This window comes from Amblyomma americanum, chromosome 10 (genome assembly GCF_052857255.1).
Source record: "Amblyomma americanum isolate KBUSLIRL-KWMA chromosome 10, ASM5285725v1, whole genome shotgun sequence".
In the NCBI taxonomy this organism is placed as follows: domain Eukaryota; kingdom Metazoa; phylum Arthropoda; class Arachnida; order Ixodida; family Ixodidae; genus Amblyomma; species Amblyomma americanum.
In genome coordinates, this window is record NC_135506.1 from 63,778,029 (window position 1) to 63,800,042 (window position 22,014).

At 45.7% G+C, this 22,014-nt stretch overlaps 1 protein-coding gene across 1 annotated transcript in view; it reads right to left on the reverse strand.

The window, feature by feature from the left end:
- Positions 1 to 11,552: 11,552 nt before the first annotated feature.
- The window catches only part of LOC144108362 (endothelin-converting enzyme 1-like), a 39,542-nt gene continuing 29,080 nt past the window's right edge, over positions 11,553 to 22,014 (reverse strand). Inside the window, exons 10-13 of the mRNA XM_077641615.1 lie at positions 20,556 to 20,791; positions 13,980 to 14,157; positions 12,963 to 12,970; positions 11,553 to 11,912 (exon numbers count right to left, since the gene is read on the reverse strand). Coding sequence (XP_077497741.1) covers positions 11,553 to 11,912; positions 12,963 to 12,970; positions 13,980 to 14,157; positions 20,556 to 20,791 — 782 coding nt within the window. The remainder of the gene's footprint in view (positions 11,913 to 12,962; positions 12,971 to 13,979; positions 14,158 to 20,555; positions 20,792 to 22,014) is intronic.

Sequence of the window (22,014 nt, forward strand, 5' to 3'; positions counted from 1 at the left end):
CCAGTCGCACTCAAGTAGGCAAAATGTGCCTTGTATGCCTTGAGGGGAGTCGACTGCTGTGGCCGCGGATCTTTTGCTCTGTTAATGGGCAAGGATCGAGACGGTCCAGGGCACAACACAGTGTATGTCTTGCACTCGCAAATGCAGGGCACTCGCAGAGATGATGAGCGATGGTCTCCTCACAACCACAGCTTTCACAGGCAGGGCTGTCGGCCATCCCCATCCGGAAAGCATAGTGGTTGGTAAAAGCAACACCGATTCATAAACGGCATAACAATGTTGCTTCGCGACGTGCTAAGTTACGTGGAAGACGAAGACGCAGTCCAGGGTCCAGTGCCTTGAGGCGGAGGTTGCAAAACTCTCCCGTGTTCCACGCTGAAAGTGTGAGTTCCTAGAGAGATGACATAAAAACAACACGGTCTTTGCATGTTTCCTAAGACACGGTCGACAAGCACCGGTGCTGTTTCTGCATGCTTCAAACCAGATACCTGTTACTGCTCCCGGACGGATGGAGGCGGCTAAAAGCAGCGCAGCAGGGCACCGCGATTGAAGCCCTACATTAGACCAGTGATTGAAGAAAATCCGCATACTGCTGATCGTTATTTCCTCTTCCGTTAGCATTCGGCTTCGTTGCTTTTCGGACACCCGCCGTAGTGTATAGAAGAGGCTGCGGCGTTCTACTTCTGAGCACGAAGTGGGGATTTAGTGGCAATCGCGGGGCTAGGTTTTCATATATCTGCGAAATGTTAAACATCTGCGCGTTTGTCAGAACTCCAAGCGGTCGAAATTTATATGACGTGCTCCTCTACCACGTGCCTCTTAACTAAGGGTTTTACTTTCTGACATGAAAGTTCATTTATTATTCAAACAGCCAATCAGTCAACCAATCGAATTATTCTGGTCCAGGGCCGCTCTTGTTACTTTAGTGTGCCACGCTGCGACAGGCAATGGTATGATATACTAGGTTCTCGCGTCAGTAAAGATAAGGCGTTTATTTATTTGAACTGAAGTACAGTATTTATAGCCTGACTGGGCCCCAGTGGAATAAAATAAGCAAGAAGAAATTATAAGCGTGCACCTAGGAACGACCCAACTACAAAACATAAACCATGCGAACCCATATTGTTATTATTCGATATTATTGTCATTATTGTTATTATTCCCATTCGGTTACGTTTGCGATCACTTACACCTAACAGGTGTTCACGGTGAGACGCGCGCTCAGATCAGAACGTTTTAATAGACGCTCTAAGTTTCGGCCTTTCAATAACGACTCCAGCTCCGCGACTTTCGGCCGCCTTATAGAGAACTAAAGGTCGGGTGAGGCAAAGGTTCACGCGCCTTTTGCAGCAATAACTGGTGCACCAGTTCTGCCACTAGCTGGAAATAGAAAGAAGTTGTGACAGACGTGCTCCTACGCGCGTAATTTCAGCCGCAAAGGTCACGTGACTCGTCACGCATAGGTTTTCCCGGAAGTGGTGTTTTATGGTTATTTCATGTGATATGCTGATGTGAGCAAGAGCTCGCGTTTGACATTTGAACCTCCCTGATCTGCGCCCCGATAGCAGTCGCTATAATGCCGGCAGCTGTGACCACGTGGGTTGACCGACGATCGCACGCAAGCTCCGACCTGAGAACCCAATTCCGGGCCGTGAGCCGAGCTTTGGAAGTCGCCGAGCGCCAAGGACTCCTGGCCACATCACGCGACCAGCAGTGAAGCAGGGAAAGAAGAAAAGCGCAATGGAGACCCCACTCGATCTACGAAAGGGTACCTTTGAATGAATTTTGACGAAAATAAAGTTTTTACCGCCACCACCACCACCAACGGCACAACGCCTTTGTAATGCCGTTAAACACGTTCAAGTTCAAGTATGCCGTTCAAGTATGAAAGTGTGAAGCCGTTCAAGTATGAAAGTGTGAAACACTTTCATACTTTAAGAACGGCATCGTAGGCAAACAGTGAAATAGGAAAACTGCTTTGAAAGCGTTCGTTTTTTTAGATTTCTGAGGGCGCTAAGCCTACTTTTTACCTCTGTTTTAATCCGGCTGGAGTGAACACCCTCTTTTGTTTATAAACACGGTGTAGGTCCATAGAAAATGTGGCCTTTGCGTAACTACTCCGCTGTCACAATGGCGCCAATATAGAGCGCACAAACAACTGGCACCATCTTTGAAAAGTTGGTGCTAAAATAGTGGTTTGAACTAAATAGTTTGAGAATCTCCTAATTTGCCTATTTTCAGGCCTGCTGATGACGCGATACGAAATTCTCGCACATCTTTTTGGTAAGCACTTGCTCGCATATTTCGTGCTTTACAGGCAAGGGCGATCTCGGGGTAGGCAGCGTACCCACTTTATTGAAAGAGCTGTAGGGCCGCTCCGAGCAGTCCTCCAGCCGTTCCTTGCCGAGGTACTTCGCACCCTATCCGCTAAGGAGCTTGGATTTTGAGGAAATAAAGTGTTTTGCACGCACCAACTGTTTTAGGCTCCTCAGTGTTTTCGGAACAACACCGCATTACCGAATGCGCTGAGTGGCATCAGCGTTATTCCCTGATGACATCACAGAACTATACTTCTCGAGAATCGCCTCAAATCGAGCCACGGTGGTCGTTTTCTCCGGAGTCATTATTCTCCTCTAAGAGGGAGCAGGGGTGAAAGCTTGGGATGAACAAAGTAATACATGTTTGTCTGTTAGATATTTTCACCTAGTGCAGATAGTAGGGAGCCAAGTACATAGAATAATTAGATGGTGCTTGGCTCGGAGGTTGCTTATAAACAACTCGCAGATTACAGCAAGTTGGTTTGACAGTCGTCGACAAAGAAAATTATCGCCAGTGATGGCGGTGGTCAGTTTAAATGTAGCGAAGAACTTTCGAGATGATTGGCCCGAAAAGCACCTATGGCAATTTTGATCGTCGTAGAAGCAGTCATCCTCGGCAAAAGTTTCGCCGGAGAAATCTGGGCGCTTCTCATTTCACAAAGCTATAAGAGTGCGTGCCAGCACTTCCGAGTAGGAAAAAAATACATAATAAAGATTTGCGTCACATTACCTTCCTCCTAAAGAACCATCGACTTGGGGATGAAAGGAACGAAAGGTAACCAAAACAGATAATTAAGAGGGAAGCCGGAGCTTTCATTAGCGCATGTAAGAGGGTGAGTTTTAGGCCGACGATATGCACTACTTAATTCCGGATCCGCCCGGCGTCGATGGGCTGCTGTCTTTTTGTTGGGAAAGATGTTATAGCCGAATTCTCCAGTTCAGCGAAGGATTTTCCACCGACCAATGTAGCAGCCTAACGGTGTTTCCTTAAGACCACGGTGGTGAATCAGCGTCAAAACTCAGATTCTGTCACGTATTTTGTATTCTAGAAGAACTTCTTGTTATACCAGTTGGTGCATGGTTGTTCTTCGTCGCATCTTCGTAGATTGAATGTAGGGTGCAGGTCCGCTGTTGTTAGATCCGCAGCCGGGAAAGCCTACGGACTTCTTCTGCACGAGCAAGGCAGGCACTGACGTCGAGGTTGTCTTCTCCGGTGACGTTTGAGAGCATGTCGTCGAGGGTGGTCGTGGCCGCCCTGTCGTGTACGAGCCGAAAAGGCGTCTTATGTGTGGCCTTGTGCACTGCGTTGTTTTACGCAAAGACAACTCAAGGAGTGAGGCGGCATCCCAGGTGTGTGTTCAGCAGTCGTCCTTGAAGGCCTCTTGAAGCATCTGGAATGCTTCGGCTGCATTCCTTCCAAGCATCACGCAAGACTTGAAAGCGTATCGCTGTTCAAGCGAACTCCCCATCGCTCCCTGTCATCCTCTCACACTGCTCGGAGCAAACTGGCGACCGGCTGCGTTGGCATGGCAGAGCCCTCGCCGCTTTTTCCGACCGTTTTACCACGCTACCATGGATAGTCGCGTCATAATAAAATCATACGCATTACTTTCATAATGAACCCTGCATGCACTATGAATTGCACGTGGAAAGGCGTAAGGCTCGAGTGGAACGTTTGCGACAAAAACTCAAGAATGACAATTATGCCCCATGCGTGGATGTTGCGGCATATCTTGCTGGGGGCGTATTCGTCATAGCAGCGGTAGACCACGTATACAAACAGCTAGTAGCAGCCTTTATTAGGGCTATTAAGCACCAGGGCAGACTCGGTGAAACGGGCCGCGTTTTCACAAACTCCCACCGAGCCTACCGTGATTATATGGCCGGTAGACCCCCGAAAAGAGGAGTAGAACTCTATGCTGCTACCTCTTTATAAAAACCACCGAATTTCTGCGACACCGCGTCATGCTGGGTTAGGGAACAATGAGCCAGTTCATTATCAACATTGAGTGCTGATTAACTGAGCAGGCCGTTCTTATCCTCAACTCACACCCCTTGTGTCCACATATAGCGAACCACTGGAAACACTACGCCTTAACCGCAGGAGATATCCTCCACCGCACAAAAAAGATAAGCATAGTTAATTCATGCGTAGCCTGGCGACAAATACAGACACTCATTTCGAAACCTACATAAATGCAGCAAAATGTATCCAGCTCAACTCCCTGACACCTGCCACTGACATGATCCAATGACACATGTTTCCGCTTTTAGTGGAGGTGTGCGCACAAACCTGAACATTTAAAGACGACACATACGTATGTCTTACGAGCAGTATGGGAGGCTAAACTGACTAGCGCATCCTTGGAAGATCAGCTAAAGCTCATCGACCAGGTTCGTGAAGCAGCTCTGGCCGCTGGAGTTCTGGAATGAGGATTCCACCCATCTGATAGTCAAGCAACTCTCAAGACCAGTTTCTCAATAAAGTTTAATCTCTCTCCGCTTTTCTCGTTAGATTACTGCCTTATCGTGATAAGGACAAGGCGTGAAGCTCTCCTTGTCAGCCCCCTTTCTTCCTTCCCCTTCCTTCTCTAACCTGCAATGCTCCTGCCCTATAACATCTCGTATTTCCGACAGACGCACAGAGTCTCTATAGCTTGTCCGAAACCTGGCGTTTGCGTGGACACCCCCACATGTTCTATTCTCTTGAAATCTTCCATTCTGCTCGCGGGCAGGGAAACTTTTTACGATGTGGATAAGGAACCGAGCTCACCTCAAAATTTGTTTTCCTTGATAACGAACAAGGGAGAGTGATAATTTGACCTTCTTGCAATATCGTTATCTGCATCGGCTGACTCGTGAGTTGAAGCGTGGTACTAAGTGCTGTGCTTTCACTGCCCTGGGAGTGAATTGAGGTGTGTATCTAACTGCTGAACATTCATTCCCTGGGGTATTGATGTGGCGTACAACGATCTCGCTTGAACAGGCTATGTTCGGGGCACGGCAGCATGCCACACGTGAAACTTCGGCATTTGGGAGCTTTTCAGAGAGAGGACATTGTCGGGAGTTAGCCCTGTGCGGCGATTCGATCCAGGTGTGACTGGCGAAGTGGCCCTTGATGTAGGCAGTGACGTCTCGGCATACGAAGAGTCAAAAAAGTGAGATTTTGTCAAATTTTTTGTAATCAGTAGTAAGGACAAATACAGAATATTGCGTATAAAATGCTTCGTTGTGCGTCAGGCGTCCGAAAGTTTTACATCACCGTCTGGAGACGTTCGTTTCACTGACTACGACCTTCAAAGCAAACCTTTCTCAATTTCCTCGACGACAGATTATAGGCTTGGTGTGGGTGAAGACCTTTCGCTGCGTTAATTAATTCTAAAAGCCCCTGCAATGAGGAAAAAACTTGGGAGGAGTATCCGACTAAAGCAAGCGGAATCCCGAAGGATGAGGATTACACTGGCGATTCAAAGTTCTTTGGAGTACTAAGTCGAGGCCTGCTTTCTGCAACGTGACGACGAGAACAATAATCCTTTGTTCGTAAGAAACTATAGCACAAGCTCCGCCACCTGAATTTTTGTTGTGCGGGTGCAAAATAGCTTTGTTCCATTTTGAGTGTTGTGTTCATTATCGGTTATGGCTGACACCAGCGTACTTTCGTTTAACTCGTACTGCAGCTTTTTCTAGGCGTTTTCATTATTTTCACCTACGTCATACAGGACTACAGTTGTCCTGTCTTAGACATGGTGATTTATATTTAGTATTAGTTTCAGCCTTCTATGAGTTAGCAGCGGAGGAAGGATATTAATGTTAGCCCTTTTTCCTTCTGTTTTTCGCGCCACATACTCTGCGATAATCGACGCTAGACGCCGGATACCTGTTTCTCGCCGCTACCGCAATGAGGCGTTTCAAGAATGGCAGAAAACCCACATTTAATGATTGAGAGTTAAAGACAGGTAGACATATATACGATCTACAGTGAAATTTACTAGGCAAGGCAGCACTAGCTACCGCGCGAGATAGAACAGATGCCAATAAAAGTCATCCATCCAGACGGCCGTACTGCTTGCCAGTAAATGCAAGCTTTACAGCTATCGCAAAAGCAATGCTTGTCAAATGTTTAGGGGAATCCCCCAAGGTAGAGTAGATTTGTAATAAGGGAGTAATTACTCATCGGAATCCATCCAAGCGCAGCCATACGGCTATAAAGTAAAGCTGTGAGTAATTACTCCCTTATTACAAACCTACTCCACCTAGGGGGATTCCTCTAAACATTTGTCCAACACTGTTCCCACTTCGAGTTATTGATCAATTCGCTCTCGTCCTAACATGACCATGCCATCCCGGTCAGCTGAATTGGCAGAGTGACTGCTCCGGTGAAGCGGTGGTCCCGGGTTCGAAACCCGGACCAGGATGAAATTTTCGTTAACTGCGATGTTTCTGAGAAAGCTGTATAGCTTTCCTCTGTAGCCGTATGGCTGCGCTTGGGTGGATGCCAATTAGTAATTACTCCCTTATTATAAAAAACAATGCTCTTCACGAATAGAAACACTAGCTTTTTAATATATACGTTCCAGTTCTTCTTTCGCTGAGAGTACGTGGTACACCCACGGCAACTCGTTAGTGACTGCGACATTGCAACTAGCTTGGAAAGCACAAGGACAGAGGCAAAAAGAACAGACGAGACAGCACGCTAGACTTCAACTGACGTTTAATGTCGCAGTCACTAACGAATACACACCAACTAGCCCAACTGTCTTCCATGATCATAACCCACGGCAACATGTTACATGATTGGAGCGTTTACGTGCTCACGGACTGAGTTCAATGAGCTTGCTTACTTAGTGTTCGCCTGGCCCCTTCTCTGATAGCAGACGGTGTTTATAGCCGCCTTACCCTACTTCACTTAGCTTTTTGGGAGTGAATAAAAAAGGATCAAGGTTTTATGTCGCACTTCTACATCGCTGTCAGAGAGCAATGCAACGTGGAACACTCCAGTGCTACCTAAGATTATTTCCCACGCACGAAGATACGAAAGCACAGCTGTTTTTTTTCTCTAAGGAAGTCATAACGCTCAAAAAACGGAGATCGAAATAGCTACTTCGCTCGAAGCCTTTCCAGAATTCCGTAACCCATTACATATGAGTCATCACAGGGGTTAAGGCGTATTTCTTGAAAAACAAAACGCACTGCTTCTCAGTCCTGCGCATATCGTGAGTTCGTATCTGACCCCCGACTTTACACCATTATTATCCTCTACTTTATGTTAAATTATTTTACCCCTAAAATTATGACTAACCTCATCACGTCCACATTGAAAAAGTCTTTCCTCTAGTAGTTCTTTAATTTCACTGACCGTTTATTTCTTTCACATGCTCTGAATGAAGGCTGCCGTAATGTTCATTTATCCAGTTCCATTTTACGAAATCCTACCGCGGTATAGATATTTTATGAAAGGAATGAAAACTGCAAAAGGTAAAAAAGTGGTGGATAAACACCTAGAGTACAGATCCGGTTTAAAAACAAAACTATTCGAGAAAGCAACATCCTGAACAACAAAGTTTTTGTACCGATATGAGGTACCTTTAACCAAAAATAAACCCATTGAGTTTAAAATGCAGTTTTTTCGGAAAAACTCTGGCCTTGAACGCGAACAGATGAATAAGAAATTCCCTGAAATATCATTAATACAGGTTTTTCTTTTAGGCATTTTTAGCAGTTCACAGTTTGGGGAATCTTTCGTGTAAGGCGCCAAAAACTACGACCCGTATTGGGGAGGAAAAAATAAAAACTGGATGCAAAGTTCGGTGGCCTCTCTAGCTGTTCTCAATCGCAGGCTATACGCAAAACCAAACCCTCAAACGCGTTTTTAAGTATTCAGGATGTTATGCATCTGGTTCCGAGAATGAATTTGGGCATTGCATTTGCTAGCTTTTGTTCACACACAAAATGAATTACCTGATTGGCATGTTAGACAAGGCAGCTCCGTATTTGTCAGTCACCACTTAACCTAGAAGATATTTTTTTTCAGTGCCTTGGCCTCACAGACGGAAAATAAATGGGGCTATTTGTTCGCAGATAATTGCTAAATAAATAAGGCCGGCAAGACCGCCGACTTTCGCGTTGTTCGCATTCCTAAGAAACATTTGTCTTGGATTAACTACCAACTACCGCGTGCACTTATTTCTTTTTATTTTCCTATCACTCAGCAGCCAATCCCCTCTACATTTGAACATCCGCGGCCTTCCGAAACACTGCGGCCTTTTTGATAACCTTCCTTCCGAGGTAAAAAAATCATTTTAATATAATTGCCGCCTTCGTAACTTATTAGGGTGATTCTGAATGAGACCTGTACAGTTTTGACTCCTAGTCTTCGGCGTACTCACACAGACATTTGAACCTTCACGGACGAGCAGCCACAGGGTCTCATATTTATTATAGTTAACTGTGAATGGGTCTGCCTAGAATTCTATCTTTTTTTTTCCGAAAATTGATGACAAAAATTGAATTTCTACGAATCCATCGCTCACGGACATCTTTATCTTCTGACTTTTGCATTGCGCTTGAAAATGTCACTGAAACATTATCATTAAAAAACTGCTATGTAAATACTATGGGTGATATCTGCATCGACCTCAACGATACCCCATCTTCTATTTGGGTTAAGGCGGATCTTTCAGAGTTGTTGCTATGAATGCTCGATTGCCCTTTCAACGCGATGTACTCATTAGTGTAAATGGCCTAGTCGGTGACCTATTACGTAATGTTGTAAGCTCCTCTCATACAGGTGTTCTAGTGAACAAAATACTTTGCACAGCCCCATTTTTCAACGATTTCTTTCTTATATGCGATGTAACACCGCCACGCTTCTCAAAGCTCTGCCCGATAAAAACTTGTTTGCTGCCGTGAATAACGCCGACTGGGATTCTGAAGTACTTGCATTGAATCATCATAAAGAAGGCGTCTTTTTTGACATTACTGTTGTCACAATTTTACTCTGATTGCCAGAAACAAATTCATCGATAACAAATACAAATGATGAAATAAACGCGCTCTGTAGAAAAACGATTACAGAGACAACAAAAGTGAAACAATTTACCACAGAACTACTAGCTAGAAGTAAAAAATTTGAATGCAGCTCGAGCGCAGTTGGAAACAGCTAAAATAGATTACATTAATAAAAAATACTAAACTGCTAGAATTTTTTCGGAAAAATGGAGGATATAATAAAGTCGATCTTACAGATGCAAGAAACACCATAAGCAATACTGTACTTGACTGACAAAGAGTACTGCTAACCAACAAAAATAGCGGACACGTTTTTCAGTTACTCTCTTCAGTATTGGTGATACCGCATCACTCTATTAAAATTCTTCGAGTAATCTCCACGGACTTTTTTTTTGTTCCCAAATGCACAACAAGGCAACAAGTGCTTGCCTGGAAAATTTAGCTCGGCCATAGTAAATTGCAATTATTTTTTTCTTTAGCTGCAATGAGGGGTGCAGTATACCACAACCCATAGTGCTTTATTTTACAACCAAATTCGGTATACAACTGTCCCCGGATGGGTGCCAGTTGTTGTCGGAGTATATACACATAGCGGAATGAAAGTATACAAGGGTAGCGGTCCCGTAACGGGACAGTTTTCCTACCCGTTTTAGGATATTTTTGGTGAGGGAGAAGAAAGGAATGAGAGGGCACAACCAATTTTAATGGCCGCCATCTTGGATTCGAGGAACCGAAACTATACCGCCATTTCGCCCTCTGACGTCATACTCACATAGTTACACCTTTTTCCACCATATTGGACCGTGACGTCATCATTGGAATGCGGCAGATGGTTGTTTCTGCAATGCTATTGTAGATGGCGCTACAAGTCTCAATGTGAGATGCGCTGTTTTCTAGTTGCAGCCACAGATGGCGCTTTCATCTCGGGGTGCTAGAAGACCTCACGAAATCTCGAAACGTGGTGAGTAGTTGCTGCAACAGATGGCGCTGTGATCAAGGGCTGTAGCAGACCCCACGAAATCTCGAAACGTGGCGAGTAGTTGCTGCCACAGATGGCGCTGTGATCGAGTGCTGTAGCAGACCAGACGAAATCTCGAAACGTGATGAGTAAAGCTAACGCTCTTAAAAACTGTGTCACTTCTGTAGTCACAAGACTCAACCATGACCTCGCTAAGTTCTCACTAGTTGCAAACTAAATGAGTAGCATCTGAGCCACATTATGACACATCTATTTCTCACCTGTTACTGCCTCATCCCATGCTTTCGTTTTGTATTACGATTTAGTTCCCGCCAGTGATTTTTGCCCCTAATCAGGATCTTAATTTGACTCAAACCAGAAATTTCATTACATATATTAATACGTGTTTTGTGAATCCAGACACTTTCCTACCCTGATGTTATTGTACATGCATTTATTCTTTCTAAAATTGACCGCGGAATATTGTCAGGTAGCATGCAATAATTATTTATGCTTATTTACTTGTTCATACTGTAGGTCCGAACTCTGACTGCGATTTTGATATGCTGCCGACTAATGTGTTTAAATGCTGCAATCATGCACACATGTTGTAATAAATGTGTCACTTTGCTTTACTTAGTGCATTTCTAAATGCTGCTGTTTGTGCGCTTTTCGTCAACGCTGCGTTTCGTTTTCGACACCAGTGCCTATTACGCATGGGAGGTCGCAGTTAAGTGCCCAACTACGGACCCCACTCCTGATACACATTTTAATTAGCAGGCTCATGCACATAAAGCTGGTTGGTTAAGTGATTATGATGATCTGCTCCTGACCTGAAAAACGCGGGTATGATCCCGGCCGCGGCAATCCCACTTCGATGGAAACGAAATGCTAGAGGCCCGTTTACTGTGGGAAGTCAGGGCACGTTAAAGAACCCCAAGTGGTCGAAATTACCGGAACCCTCCACTAAAGCATCCCTGATAGCCTGAATCGCTTTGTTAAAGCCGATAAAAACAAAAACAAATGCGCAAAACAGAAAAAAATACTCTGATTACGACCGTACATAGCCGCCGTACAATACATGTCGACAGGCCGATGTATAAGTGCTTGCATTTCCACAAAGGAATTCCATTTGTTTACAAAGTGACGGTGCCAGAATATCCAAGAAATGCATACATTAAGTTATTTTTAATATTAAACACAAGAAAAAAAATAACATCGCCATTTAGCCATCCACTGAACACGGCGTTCCAAATTCTGGGTAGCGGTCATCTCCAGAAGGAACACTTGGACGCCGGGTTCATGCGGGTCCCTGCAGGGCAGCGGAAGGCAGCCGAGAAGGCGTCCATGTTCATGGCGGGCACGTTGCACCGTGCCCGAGCACTCGCGAAGCGCCCAGTCGGGCTGCTGCTGTTTCGCTTGCAGAGCGTCATGCAGCGGCCCACGAAGTACAGCTGCTGCGCGGTCAGGTTGAGACCCGGCAGCTTCTGTCGTGCCTGGGCCACCCGGGTGCTGCCCACCTGGGCGACGGCCGCCTGGTAGGCCGTCGCTGCGCCCACCAGATCCCCCACGTTCTCCGAATCCACGCGGTCGTCCAGATTCGAGCCCGGGGGGCTCGAGCCACCGGCCTGCAGCAACACAGACGGCGTATGAGACGCTGTTCGCTTAGAAAAGCTGGAGACGAAGCTGTTTGGTTCTTCTTAATTGATTTCATTGCTGAGCTACTCTTGGTGCATACAGCAGCGGAGGACGCAAACCTCAGCGAACATTGGAATGCGCTGGTTGACTTTTCATAATTGCATGTTGCATAATTGCGGTCTGGGTAAACGTTTCGTTTACACACCCCAAGTTGTCGGTACCCACAGTAAGCACTACTGAAACTAAATAAGCGGTTCCGACTGCGGTTCAAGAGAGCGCAAAACATTGTCCCATGTTGGAGGCGCCGATAAAGCAGACCCCGCACAAGAATGTCAAGAACAAAATTGTTATTTGTCGTACTTGCTGCCTCACAAAAGGGTGATGCATGAGGAGCTGAAACTTGGAATTGCAATCAGCGTAATATCAGGCTATCAGGGCTCCCCGGGTATTTGAGTGCATAGCCGTTCGTTCTGACGTCCTCATCTCACCGTGGGTAGACATGGAAGTTCTACAGAACCATGCCTCCAAACTGGCAGAGCCTTTCCGCGGTGAGACTTGAACTAATAGCTGCTGCTCGCGCTTTTCTCTTTTCTCCATTAGAACATAGACGAAAAGAGAGAGAGAGAGAAAATGGGGGAAGACTGACTTCCACATCATGATTACAATGCATGCTGATCTTGCGCCTTTATAATGACGATACGCAACAATTGTGCACGAAAGGATTTTTGAAAGGGAAGCCGTTAATGCACGTAATTTTTCCCATGATGTAAGACATCACTAGGACAATCGATAAATGATCACGCGATGGTAGTCTTGAATTTTTTTTTCTATTAACGTTTTTGCTATCGTCATAAGCGTTCCCGTATGGTTTTCTATGGCAGCCTTAACTGTTCGATGCGATCGATGGAAACACCATAAAATGATGATTTTCCCACATATCGGAAGAATGGGCCGTTACCTTCAATATTTTTTCATAACAGCATCTTACAAGTTAGCGATTTTCGAAATTTTTGTTCGAGAATGTTGCACATGCAACAAACCTGTAAACCTGTAAGCCTTCCCAAGTGAGAATTATTCACTAAGCTTGCACAGTTCGACTGGTTGGTGGCTTGCTGCGCTACGAATCCCGTTTACTGTGCGAGAAACACATAAACAGAGGGAGGCCTTTTTAAAATCTAGAATCAGCAGGCACTAAAAGTCTTTCAGAAAATTTTTGAGTAAATCGGCAATGCTGTTGTTTTAAATTTCCATTAAGTTGCGATTTCTTTTAAATTTTCGAATTCCAGATGATTTCGACGCATAATTAAAAATTATACGACTGGTATAGAAATGGAAATGTCTGAGGATAGAAAAACGGAGGGATTATTGTTGAGAAAAATTTCAGCCCCCGGGTTCTCACTCCTTCTGGTCCGATTATTGTTCTAAAACTGCCCGATTAGCAAGACAAGAATGTGTCAAGAATATCAGATTTTTTTTTTTTGCTGTGAAATTTTAGGAGTAAAAAAACATTTTTTCACTGCTTCGAACAAAAGCGCTTGCGTACGATTGATGAAAACATATTCAGGTTCCAAAAAATTTTATTTTTTTTTCTGCAGGAACCAAAACAAGCGATTTTGTCAAACAACCAAAACGAGTTTTTCACCTTATGTGATATACTATTTTTTTTCTAAAAAAATGTGTATCTTGCCAGTGTATCTTGTCAGTGTATCTTGCCAAACTGACTGCGACTACTTGTGTCGACACATTTGCATGTCACATATAAAAGTTTCATTGAAAACAAAAACGGTCACCTGACATTGATTGCCACAAAACGGATGCCTTCGACTTGCGCTTCCGTCTGGTGGTGAACAGCCCCACTATTAACGACAGGTGCAACTAACGGTACGGTGCATCATGCGGTGCTACAGGTACATAATTGCAAATCAATAAGGTACGGCACTCGCACTTCTGAAATTCCCAACAATCCAAGTTCAGTTACGAATGCATTGTTTCTACATTGACGCTTATTTGAACATCATTTTGTTAAGAAGAATTGCCACACATTACGTCACACTAACGAGTACTAGGAGAGCCTAGCGCAATGTCGCTCACATTTGTGTGTGACTGGCGCAGGCAATTCGTTCTGTTGACATAGCTGGCTTGGGTTGCCCCAGTGATCCATGGGTTTAGCTGTCCGTTATCGTCGTACTGTATCCCAGTGACGTCGAAGGCGTTCATTATGCGGTGGGCCAAAGCCTGCGGTGATGACAGACGCAAATATTATTTTAGCACAGGATGCATTCCAATTCTGTAAAGTTTGCACTAATACATAAGTGAAGGATAAAAAGTCCTTAAAAGCCGTCACTAGCTCAAAATAGAAAGTCCGTGTCGATTTCCATTTCGAAGTCAGTGGTACTTAGCCATTGGCTGGTGTTCATAAACATTTGCGATCTCTTTAGACGATTCGCCGGTTCACAAGGTAACAACTTCTTAACGACTGCTGTCAGTTTTTAGCCACAGATTAGACAAAAGGGCTCATCATTTTTGAAGCGATCGAGAAAAAAGGCGCGGCACTGGCGGAGGCTGAAAGGGTTTTATAGTCGGATACAACCCCATGGAGAATACAGTGGCTTTTCCCCATCAAAAGACCCCCTCCCAGCCAACGGCGTCGGGCGATTCTCCCGACCCTGCTAGTGTGACGAAGCAGGGAGCGGCGCCACAATCGAGCATGGTCACGGAAATTGGCCGCCGCCATTGGATGGAAGGAGCTCCTTTGAGTAGAACATGTTCTTGGGCAAGTTGGTTCATAGCTTGAGTAAATGAAGCGCACAAAAACACAGCACACAGGAAAGGAAGACTCGAGACAGGCGCTACTTGCAACTGTTTATTGAATTCAAGAACGGCTTATTTATAGCCAAAAGGAAAGCGTGGAGGAAAGGGGACAAAAACAATGTAACAAACAACAAGTAAATGACAAGTGCGAGGGGAAGGATACTACAGAGGGGGGAACAAAAGTGATTCAATTCTTCCCAAACTTATCTAAATAATTGACTTTGGTTTAGCTCTGGTTAACCCAAGTCGAATTGCGAAAGCTTCGTTTCCTCGGCACGTCGTCTACGCAGCGTCTCATTCTGACGCTCTCGAGAATTCAAAGCGGTCTCTTCCGCAGTTGAAGAGTCACTAAGGGAGGTGTCACTTCTTCTAGCCGCATCTGCGTTACGACGCTTCTCGAGTCTTGCGGCGCGTTCTTCTGGCGTCTCTTGAGCGCGTTGTCTCTTGCTCGCTTCGTTCTGTCGTTGTTGCGTCTCTTTCGCGCTCCCCATAACGACTACAGTATGCACGTCGTTTAGCTAAACGTTGTTCCCGCTCTTCATCCGTTTCTTCCGCACGCCGCCGCTTCTTAGCTGCAACACATCGTTGCAGCTTCACCTTATACACATCATCCGACATACCGTGGAGGATTCGCTGGGACGACTGCGACGAGCCGAGTTGGGGGGCCGCTTTTCCACAGCTGGTATGACGTCACGTAGAGCGAGCGCCTCCCCCACGGCAGCTGCACCATGGAGGATTCGCTGGGACGATCGCGACAACCTGAGTTGGGGCCCCGCTTTTCCACAGCTGGTATGACGTCACACATAGGTCACTCTAAAGATCAATGATGGATTCTCCGGGACGACGGCCAAGAGCGGAAACCTCGAGCAGTATTGCTTTCGCAATAAAATATACTTTCATTCTTATGAATGACCAGCGATGGGGTGCTGACACAGGAACTCCCGCCTTTTCTAATTTGGTGGGCTTCTAGCATTTCACGGGCAATCTTATCTTTACTCCTACATAATATCTGAGTTTCTTGGAGCTTCGCTTCACAAATTTTTTGCTCTTCTTTGCCGCAGCTCCTTGCAGTGATGCGGCAAATGTGATCCGGTACCAGTTTTTAGCGAGCGTTTGTGCTCCGTTAGGCGTTCATTAATACATCGGCCTGTCTGGCCGATGTACACCTTTCCACAAGTCAGCAGGATGCTAAAAAACTACCCCTACAGCACATTTCAGAAAAGGTTTTGCATGCTTAGTTTCACATTCTGCTGACTTTGCATTGAAGACCACCGGGACTTTGTATTTCACGGCAACATGCTTAAGATTATGGGCCACTTTGTGGGGGTATGGAATCACCACCGGTTTGATTTTCTTTTTCTGATACTTCACCATCCTCGTTCTTTTTTCCTCTTTCTTTTTTACCCTTTGCAGCAATGCTTCCGTCACAGAGGTAATCAGAAGCGAAGGAAAGCCTGCCTGTTCAGGCTTTTGTATCTGTGCGTCGAAGCTTTCCTGCACATTATGACAACACGATTTCTTTAGAGCTGAATCAAGGCACATGATGGCAATGGCACGTTTCACAGTTTTCCAGTGCGTCGAATCGTGCGGCAACAATTCTTTGCGGGCACAAGGACGATACATCCGACGAACACCTTCGTCAGTAATGGTTATGCCAATATCTAAAAACTGTAATTTGTTTCCTTTCGCTAGTTCATATGTGAAATCTAAACCCTTAGCATGTTGTTTAAAATCCGATAAAATATCCTGCACAGTTTGCGAGTAAGTCAAGGTCGATTGTTTAGTCAATATAATTAAAGAAATCGGCAACGTACCTAAAGGTCTTCAGAACTTTGCCTGCGTCAAATGACCCCGATAGGGTTCTGTCAATGCCCGCAAGAAAGATGTTGCACAGTACGGGAGCGACGCACGAACAAATACATACACCACATTTTTGCACATACATTTGACTGTGAAAGGAAACCCTTGTCGAAGACAAATAAATCTCTAAGAGTGCTAGAAAGTTATCTACAGTCATATCGGCAGTATTTTGGAAAGAAATCATGCCGTTCGTTTCGATGCAAGCTAAGACAGACGCCATCAACTCTGCATGCGGTACAGAGTAAAAGAGATCAGCCACATCTACAGAAAAAATCCTCGTGCCCGTAAAGAATTGTTGCCGTACGATTCAACGCACTCGAAAACTGTGAAACGTGCCATTGCCATCATGTGCTTTGATTTAGCTCTAAAGAAATCGTGCTGTCATAATGTACAGGAAAGCTTTGACGCACAGATACAAAAGCTTAAACAGGCAGGCTTTCCTTCCCTTGTGATTAGCTCTGTGACGGAAGCATAGCTGCAAAAGGTAAAAAAAGAAAGAAAAAAAAGAGCGAGGATGGTGATAGTATCTCAAAAGAAAATCAAACCAGTGGTGATTCCATACTCCCACAAAGTGGCTCATAATCTTAAGCACCTTGCCGTGAAATATAAAGTCCCGGTGGTCTTCTCTGCACCCAGAAAACTTGCATCGCTGTGTCGGAAGATTGGAAATGATAATGCAAAATCAGCAGAATGCGAAACTAAGCATGCAAACCCTTTTCTGAAATGTGCTGTGGGGGTAGTTTATAGCATCCCGCTGACTTGTGAAAAGGTGTACATCGGCCAGACAGGCCGATGTATTAATAAACGCCTAGCGGAGCATAAACACTCACTAAGAACTGGTACCGGATCACATTTGCCGCATCACTGCAAGGACTGCGGCAAAGAAGAGCAAAAAATTTGTGAAGCGAAGTTCCAAGAAACTCAGATATTATGTAGGAGTAAAGATAAGACTGCCCGCGAACTGCTAGAAGCCCACCATATTAGAAAAAGCGGGAGTTCCTGTGTCAGCACCCCATCGCTGGTCATTCATAAGAACGAAAGTATACTTTTAGATAAGTTTAGGAAGATTTGAATCACTTTTGTTCCCCCCTCTGTAGTATCTTTCTCCTTGCACTAGTCATTTACCTGTTGTTTGTTATATTGTTTTTGTCCCCTTTCCTCCAAGCCTTCCTCTTGGCTATAAATAAGCCGCTCTTGAATTCAATAAACAGTTGCAAGTAGCGCCTGTCTCGTGTCTCTTTTCCTGTGTGCTGTGTTTTTGTGCGCTTCATCTACTCGAGCTCCTTTGACCGGGAAAAGCCGCTGCGTTCTTGAGTTGTATCCGACTATGATAAACGTTTTAAAGCGAAGCTCTTCATCGCGTCGTCGTCGTTGTCGGCGTAACCAGCTGAGCTATACCAAAGCGAAGAGCACGGTGAAGGATGAAAGTAGAACGATAACGAAGGGAGGGCGAGAATGAAAAGTCGGAGGAGGCGGAGGGAGAGAGGAAGGCGGAACTCGTAAGGTGGAAAGTGGGGGAGGAGGACACGGTTGCGACAGACGAGACGGTGTCCGCCATGGAGGAAGGAAAAAAAGAGGAGAGGTGGTTACGTCACATTTTATGAAACCGGCTCCCCCCTGCGTCCCCCCTACTTGGCCGCCGTCTCAGCGCGCTTGCGCATGCGCAGCAGGCACTGCAGCAGAGGACGCCGCTTCACCCAGCGTTGCTATTGGCTGCGCCGGCGGCCAAATTCTCCCAGTGGTCCTTGGGAAAGCGTGTGACTTCCGGCACTCTTTCTGGCATGTAGCTCGGATGACGAGGGCTTCTCCTGAGTTTTCATTCTCCCTTGGTGTCAGCTCAGTTTGCACTGGTGTTGCGTATTGGGCTTACTGATTGGCTTAGAAAGTGCACAGCAACCACCATGCGCAAAAACGGCAGCGGTGGATGCGGTAGAAGGTAGCTACCCAAAAAACGCCTACTTTTCAGGTTGCGCACATTAATGACACACTGCCTTGCCTAAGTGAGGCGATTCCGGGACAAAGCGCATATGTTTCGCGTTTTACTTAAGCGAAGCTTAAGCGTCGTTCAATTTCTCTGCTTCAATGTACATCGCGAAATCAAGCTCACTCAAATTTCGCATTATGGAGTAACGTAATAGTGGATCGGCTAGGTCTGCACGCTTTAATTTCTAAGGGCGCTATTCAAACAACTTTGTCAAAGAGAATTCGTCATGAGCTACATGTAATAAAATTACGAAGTGTTTATGATGAGAAAATCGTTAAAATGAGCGACGGCTAATGTACAGCGTCCCCTGGTTACCGTTAGGCGTCGCCTTGAGGCGAAAGATGGCCCTAGTGTTTAGAGGTCACAATGGTCATGCAGATAAATCTGCGATGGAAGTTATCAAAAAGCGTTTGGAAGATTGGCGGCTGAAAAGCGGATAGGTGACGCCAGCTTAGAAGTGTAGGACTGAAAACGTATTTACAGAAAATAGCGAGTCTGGAGACCAATATTAAATGAAGTTAGATAAAAATAAAAAAGGGCCCAACATCTGCCAGCACCCCGTTTCAAAGGGGACGCTTCTATTTTCCACCCAGCCGTCCATCGGTAGCAGCCGGTAGGATACCTCGATACGGCGTTCCCGCATCGATGCACTCTAGGAAACAGTGTGCACAGCCGCCAGGGTGCCTCTATGCAGCTTCCTCTATCGAGGCACCCTAACACCCTCTGTTTGTGCGAATGAGCTGCGTTGTTATGATCGGCGGCAGTAGTGGAGCAACTGCTTGGTGGGTTGGACGATTCGAGGGGTCATCAACAAAATTTAGAACCTGGAATGCGATGCGGGTTGGCTCTGTAAGCAGCAACCAGGCTCGAGAAACGAATGGTAGGAGCGCAGTATCTCAATCAATCAATCAATCAATCAATCAATCAATCAATCAATCAACCAATCAATCAATCAATCAATCAATCAATCAATCAATCAATCAATCAATCAATCAATCAATCAATCAATCAATCAATCAATCAATCAATCAATCAATCAATCAATCCAATCTGCGTTGTAGACGAGCCCTAGCGTGCTTACCACTAACTTTTTAGCTAATTGTAATATTTTTGTCGACGGGCTTTCCAGGCTATATGCGGGCTTTTAATGAGGAAAACAAAATTTCTATGCATATACTAGTGTGCGGTAGGTGTACGGCACAGGCGGACTAGCTCCGGTATCGCGGCGCCATCTGAATTCTGTGTCAGAATTAAGATACGAACTTGGTTTGGTTTGGTTTATGGGGGTTTAACGTCCCAAAGCGACTCAGGCTATGAGAGACGCCGTAGTGAAGGGCTCCGGGAATTTCGACCACCTGGGGTTCTTTAACGTGCACTGACATCGCACAGTACACGGGCCTCAAGAATTTCACCTCCATCGAAATTCGACCGCCAGGGCCGGAATCGAACCCGCGTCTTTCGGGCCAGCAGCCGAGCGCCATAACCACTCAGCCACCGTGGCGGCTGCCAGATACGAACTTCAGGTTTATGCTGAAGCTAAAAGTGCTTACTTGGCAATTGATAGGCGGGAACTGTAGAGGCCGCTAAACCCGCTTAAGGACATCCAACCTCTGGTCTGTAGGGCAGCGGCGCCCTCTACGTATGCAAATAGTCACTTGCTGTCCATCAGTCGTGGGAATGAGTCGTGTCCTTGTAGCCTCCTCACATCCAACCCGCTAGGCCTAACAGGGCCTCGACATGCACGTCAAGGGAACGCTATTGGAGACACCACCTGTGGTCGTTTACAGTGTGGCGTCATAAAAGCCCGAGCGAATTGTGAAAATTTCTACCCTGGTGCAAATACAGCCCTGCTGCCTTTCAGACACGGCGAGGTTCCTGTAAGGCGATTTCAGCTCAACAACAATCAGTGGCAGCAATCTACGGAGTAGTTTATCCAGTGGCGACCGCTTTTTTTAAGTTAATCAGTCCCGGCACTCACATCTCCGAGGCTGCCGTAGTTCAGCGCCAAGCTTCCATCCGCGTAGAAGAAAACGGGCTGTACGCTGCCCGCTGGGACGATCACGATGTTGCCGTCGTACGCGTAGTACGCGCTCGTCTCGCTGATGTTGAAGAAGGCATTCGTTTGGTCCGCCCACTTTTGGCGAGCCCTTGCCTGTCGGAACTTGAACCACTCGTTGATGAAGCGTCCGGTCCGAGCTACGTCCGGGAACCCGGCTGCGTGCAGAGTGGCAACCTGAGAATCTTGGGAGCGCATACCCAGCTTGGACTACAAGCAGGGGCAAGTAAACTGCTGAAACATGCTGGAAAGGTGGACGTGGGTATATGTTCCGCATACTGGAATCGGGTGCGAAAGTTGAATAGGCTTAATTTAGAGGTGTTCAGGCTAGGTTTAAATATGAGAACCATTAGATAACCATCATGTTTAAAATTTAGCGTCCATAAAGCACTTAAAGCCACCGTAGACTACGTATAAATGTCCTCCCATTACCGGAATGTGGTGCCAATAAAGCGGTATCGTATGAATAACTAAAGAAGCGTTCATGTCTAAAGTTTAAGAACAAAAAAAAAGCTCGCATACCGGTCGATCAAGACGCTCGAGGGTTGTGGGTGTTGATAGCTTCCTCGACTCGAATTGAGGGGAATCGTAATATCAAGCTGTGATCGCGCTTTTTGGAAGCTGTATTTGTGTTCAATCACATGCCGTTCAGACAGATTTCAAGTTTGTTTTGAAAGTCACGGCTAGCTCTGTCTGGAGGCCCACAGTAAACATTATAATGCGCTTCTGACAAAGTTTGGTGTAGCGCAGCTAATAGAAGAAAAAATAAGAAGCGACGCTTCTACACACGTTACTATCACTGTGAAAAGCGTACACGAACACTAGTGTATCAGAGCTATTTTAGTTAAGTAAGCCTAGTAGCCCAAAGTTTATAACTTGCACAGGCACCAGTGCCTCACCACTAAGAAAGCAGCTGCGAAAACGTTTCACTTCATTTGCTCCGCAGCACACCGCCCGAGCGCTCTAGACAAGTATGATCGATTCTGTACGTCGTCAGCCAGCGGATTTTCCTCGAAAGCAGCAATATCTTGCGGCGATATCTGCGCTTGAAGTAGGTTGTACATGACGCAAATTATGCGTTTTTTAAGCCAAAATATCGAATGGATTAAGTAACCGTTCTGAAAACCACAAGCTGGCCAGAACGTCCGTCACTTTATACATGGAGAGAGACCTCGACAAGAGTGATAATGCTTTCTTAAATTGCTAGTATCACACGCATTGTTGAAATAGAAAATGTTTTGATGATCCTTTACTGCTCAGGTGACAAATCCTGATGTTCCACTGTTAGAATTAGAAAGATTGTGGCATTTGCTACAACGTTTTGTGCGTACCTCAAAAAAAAAATGTCGGTTCTGTGCGATGGGAAAATAGCACATTGGGT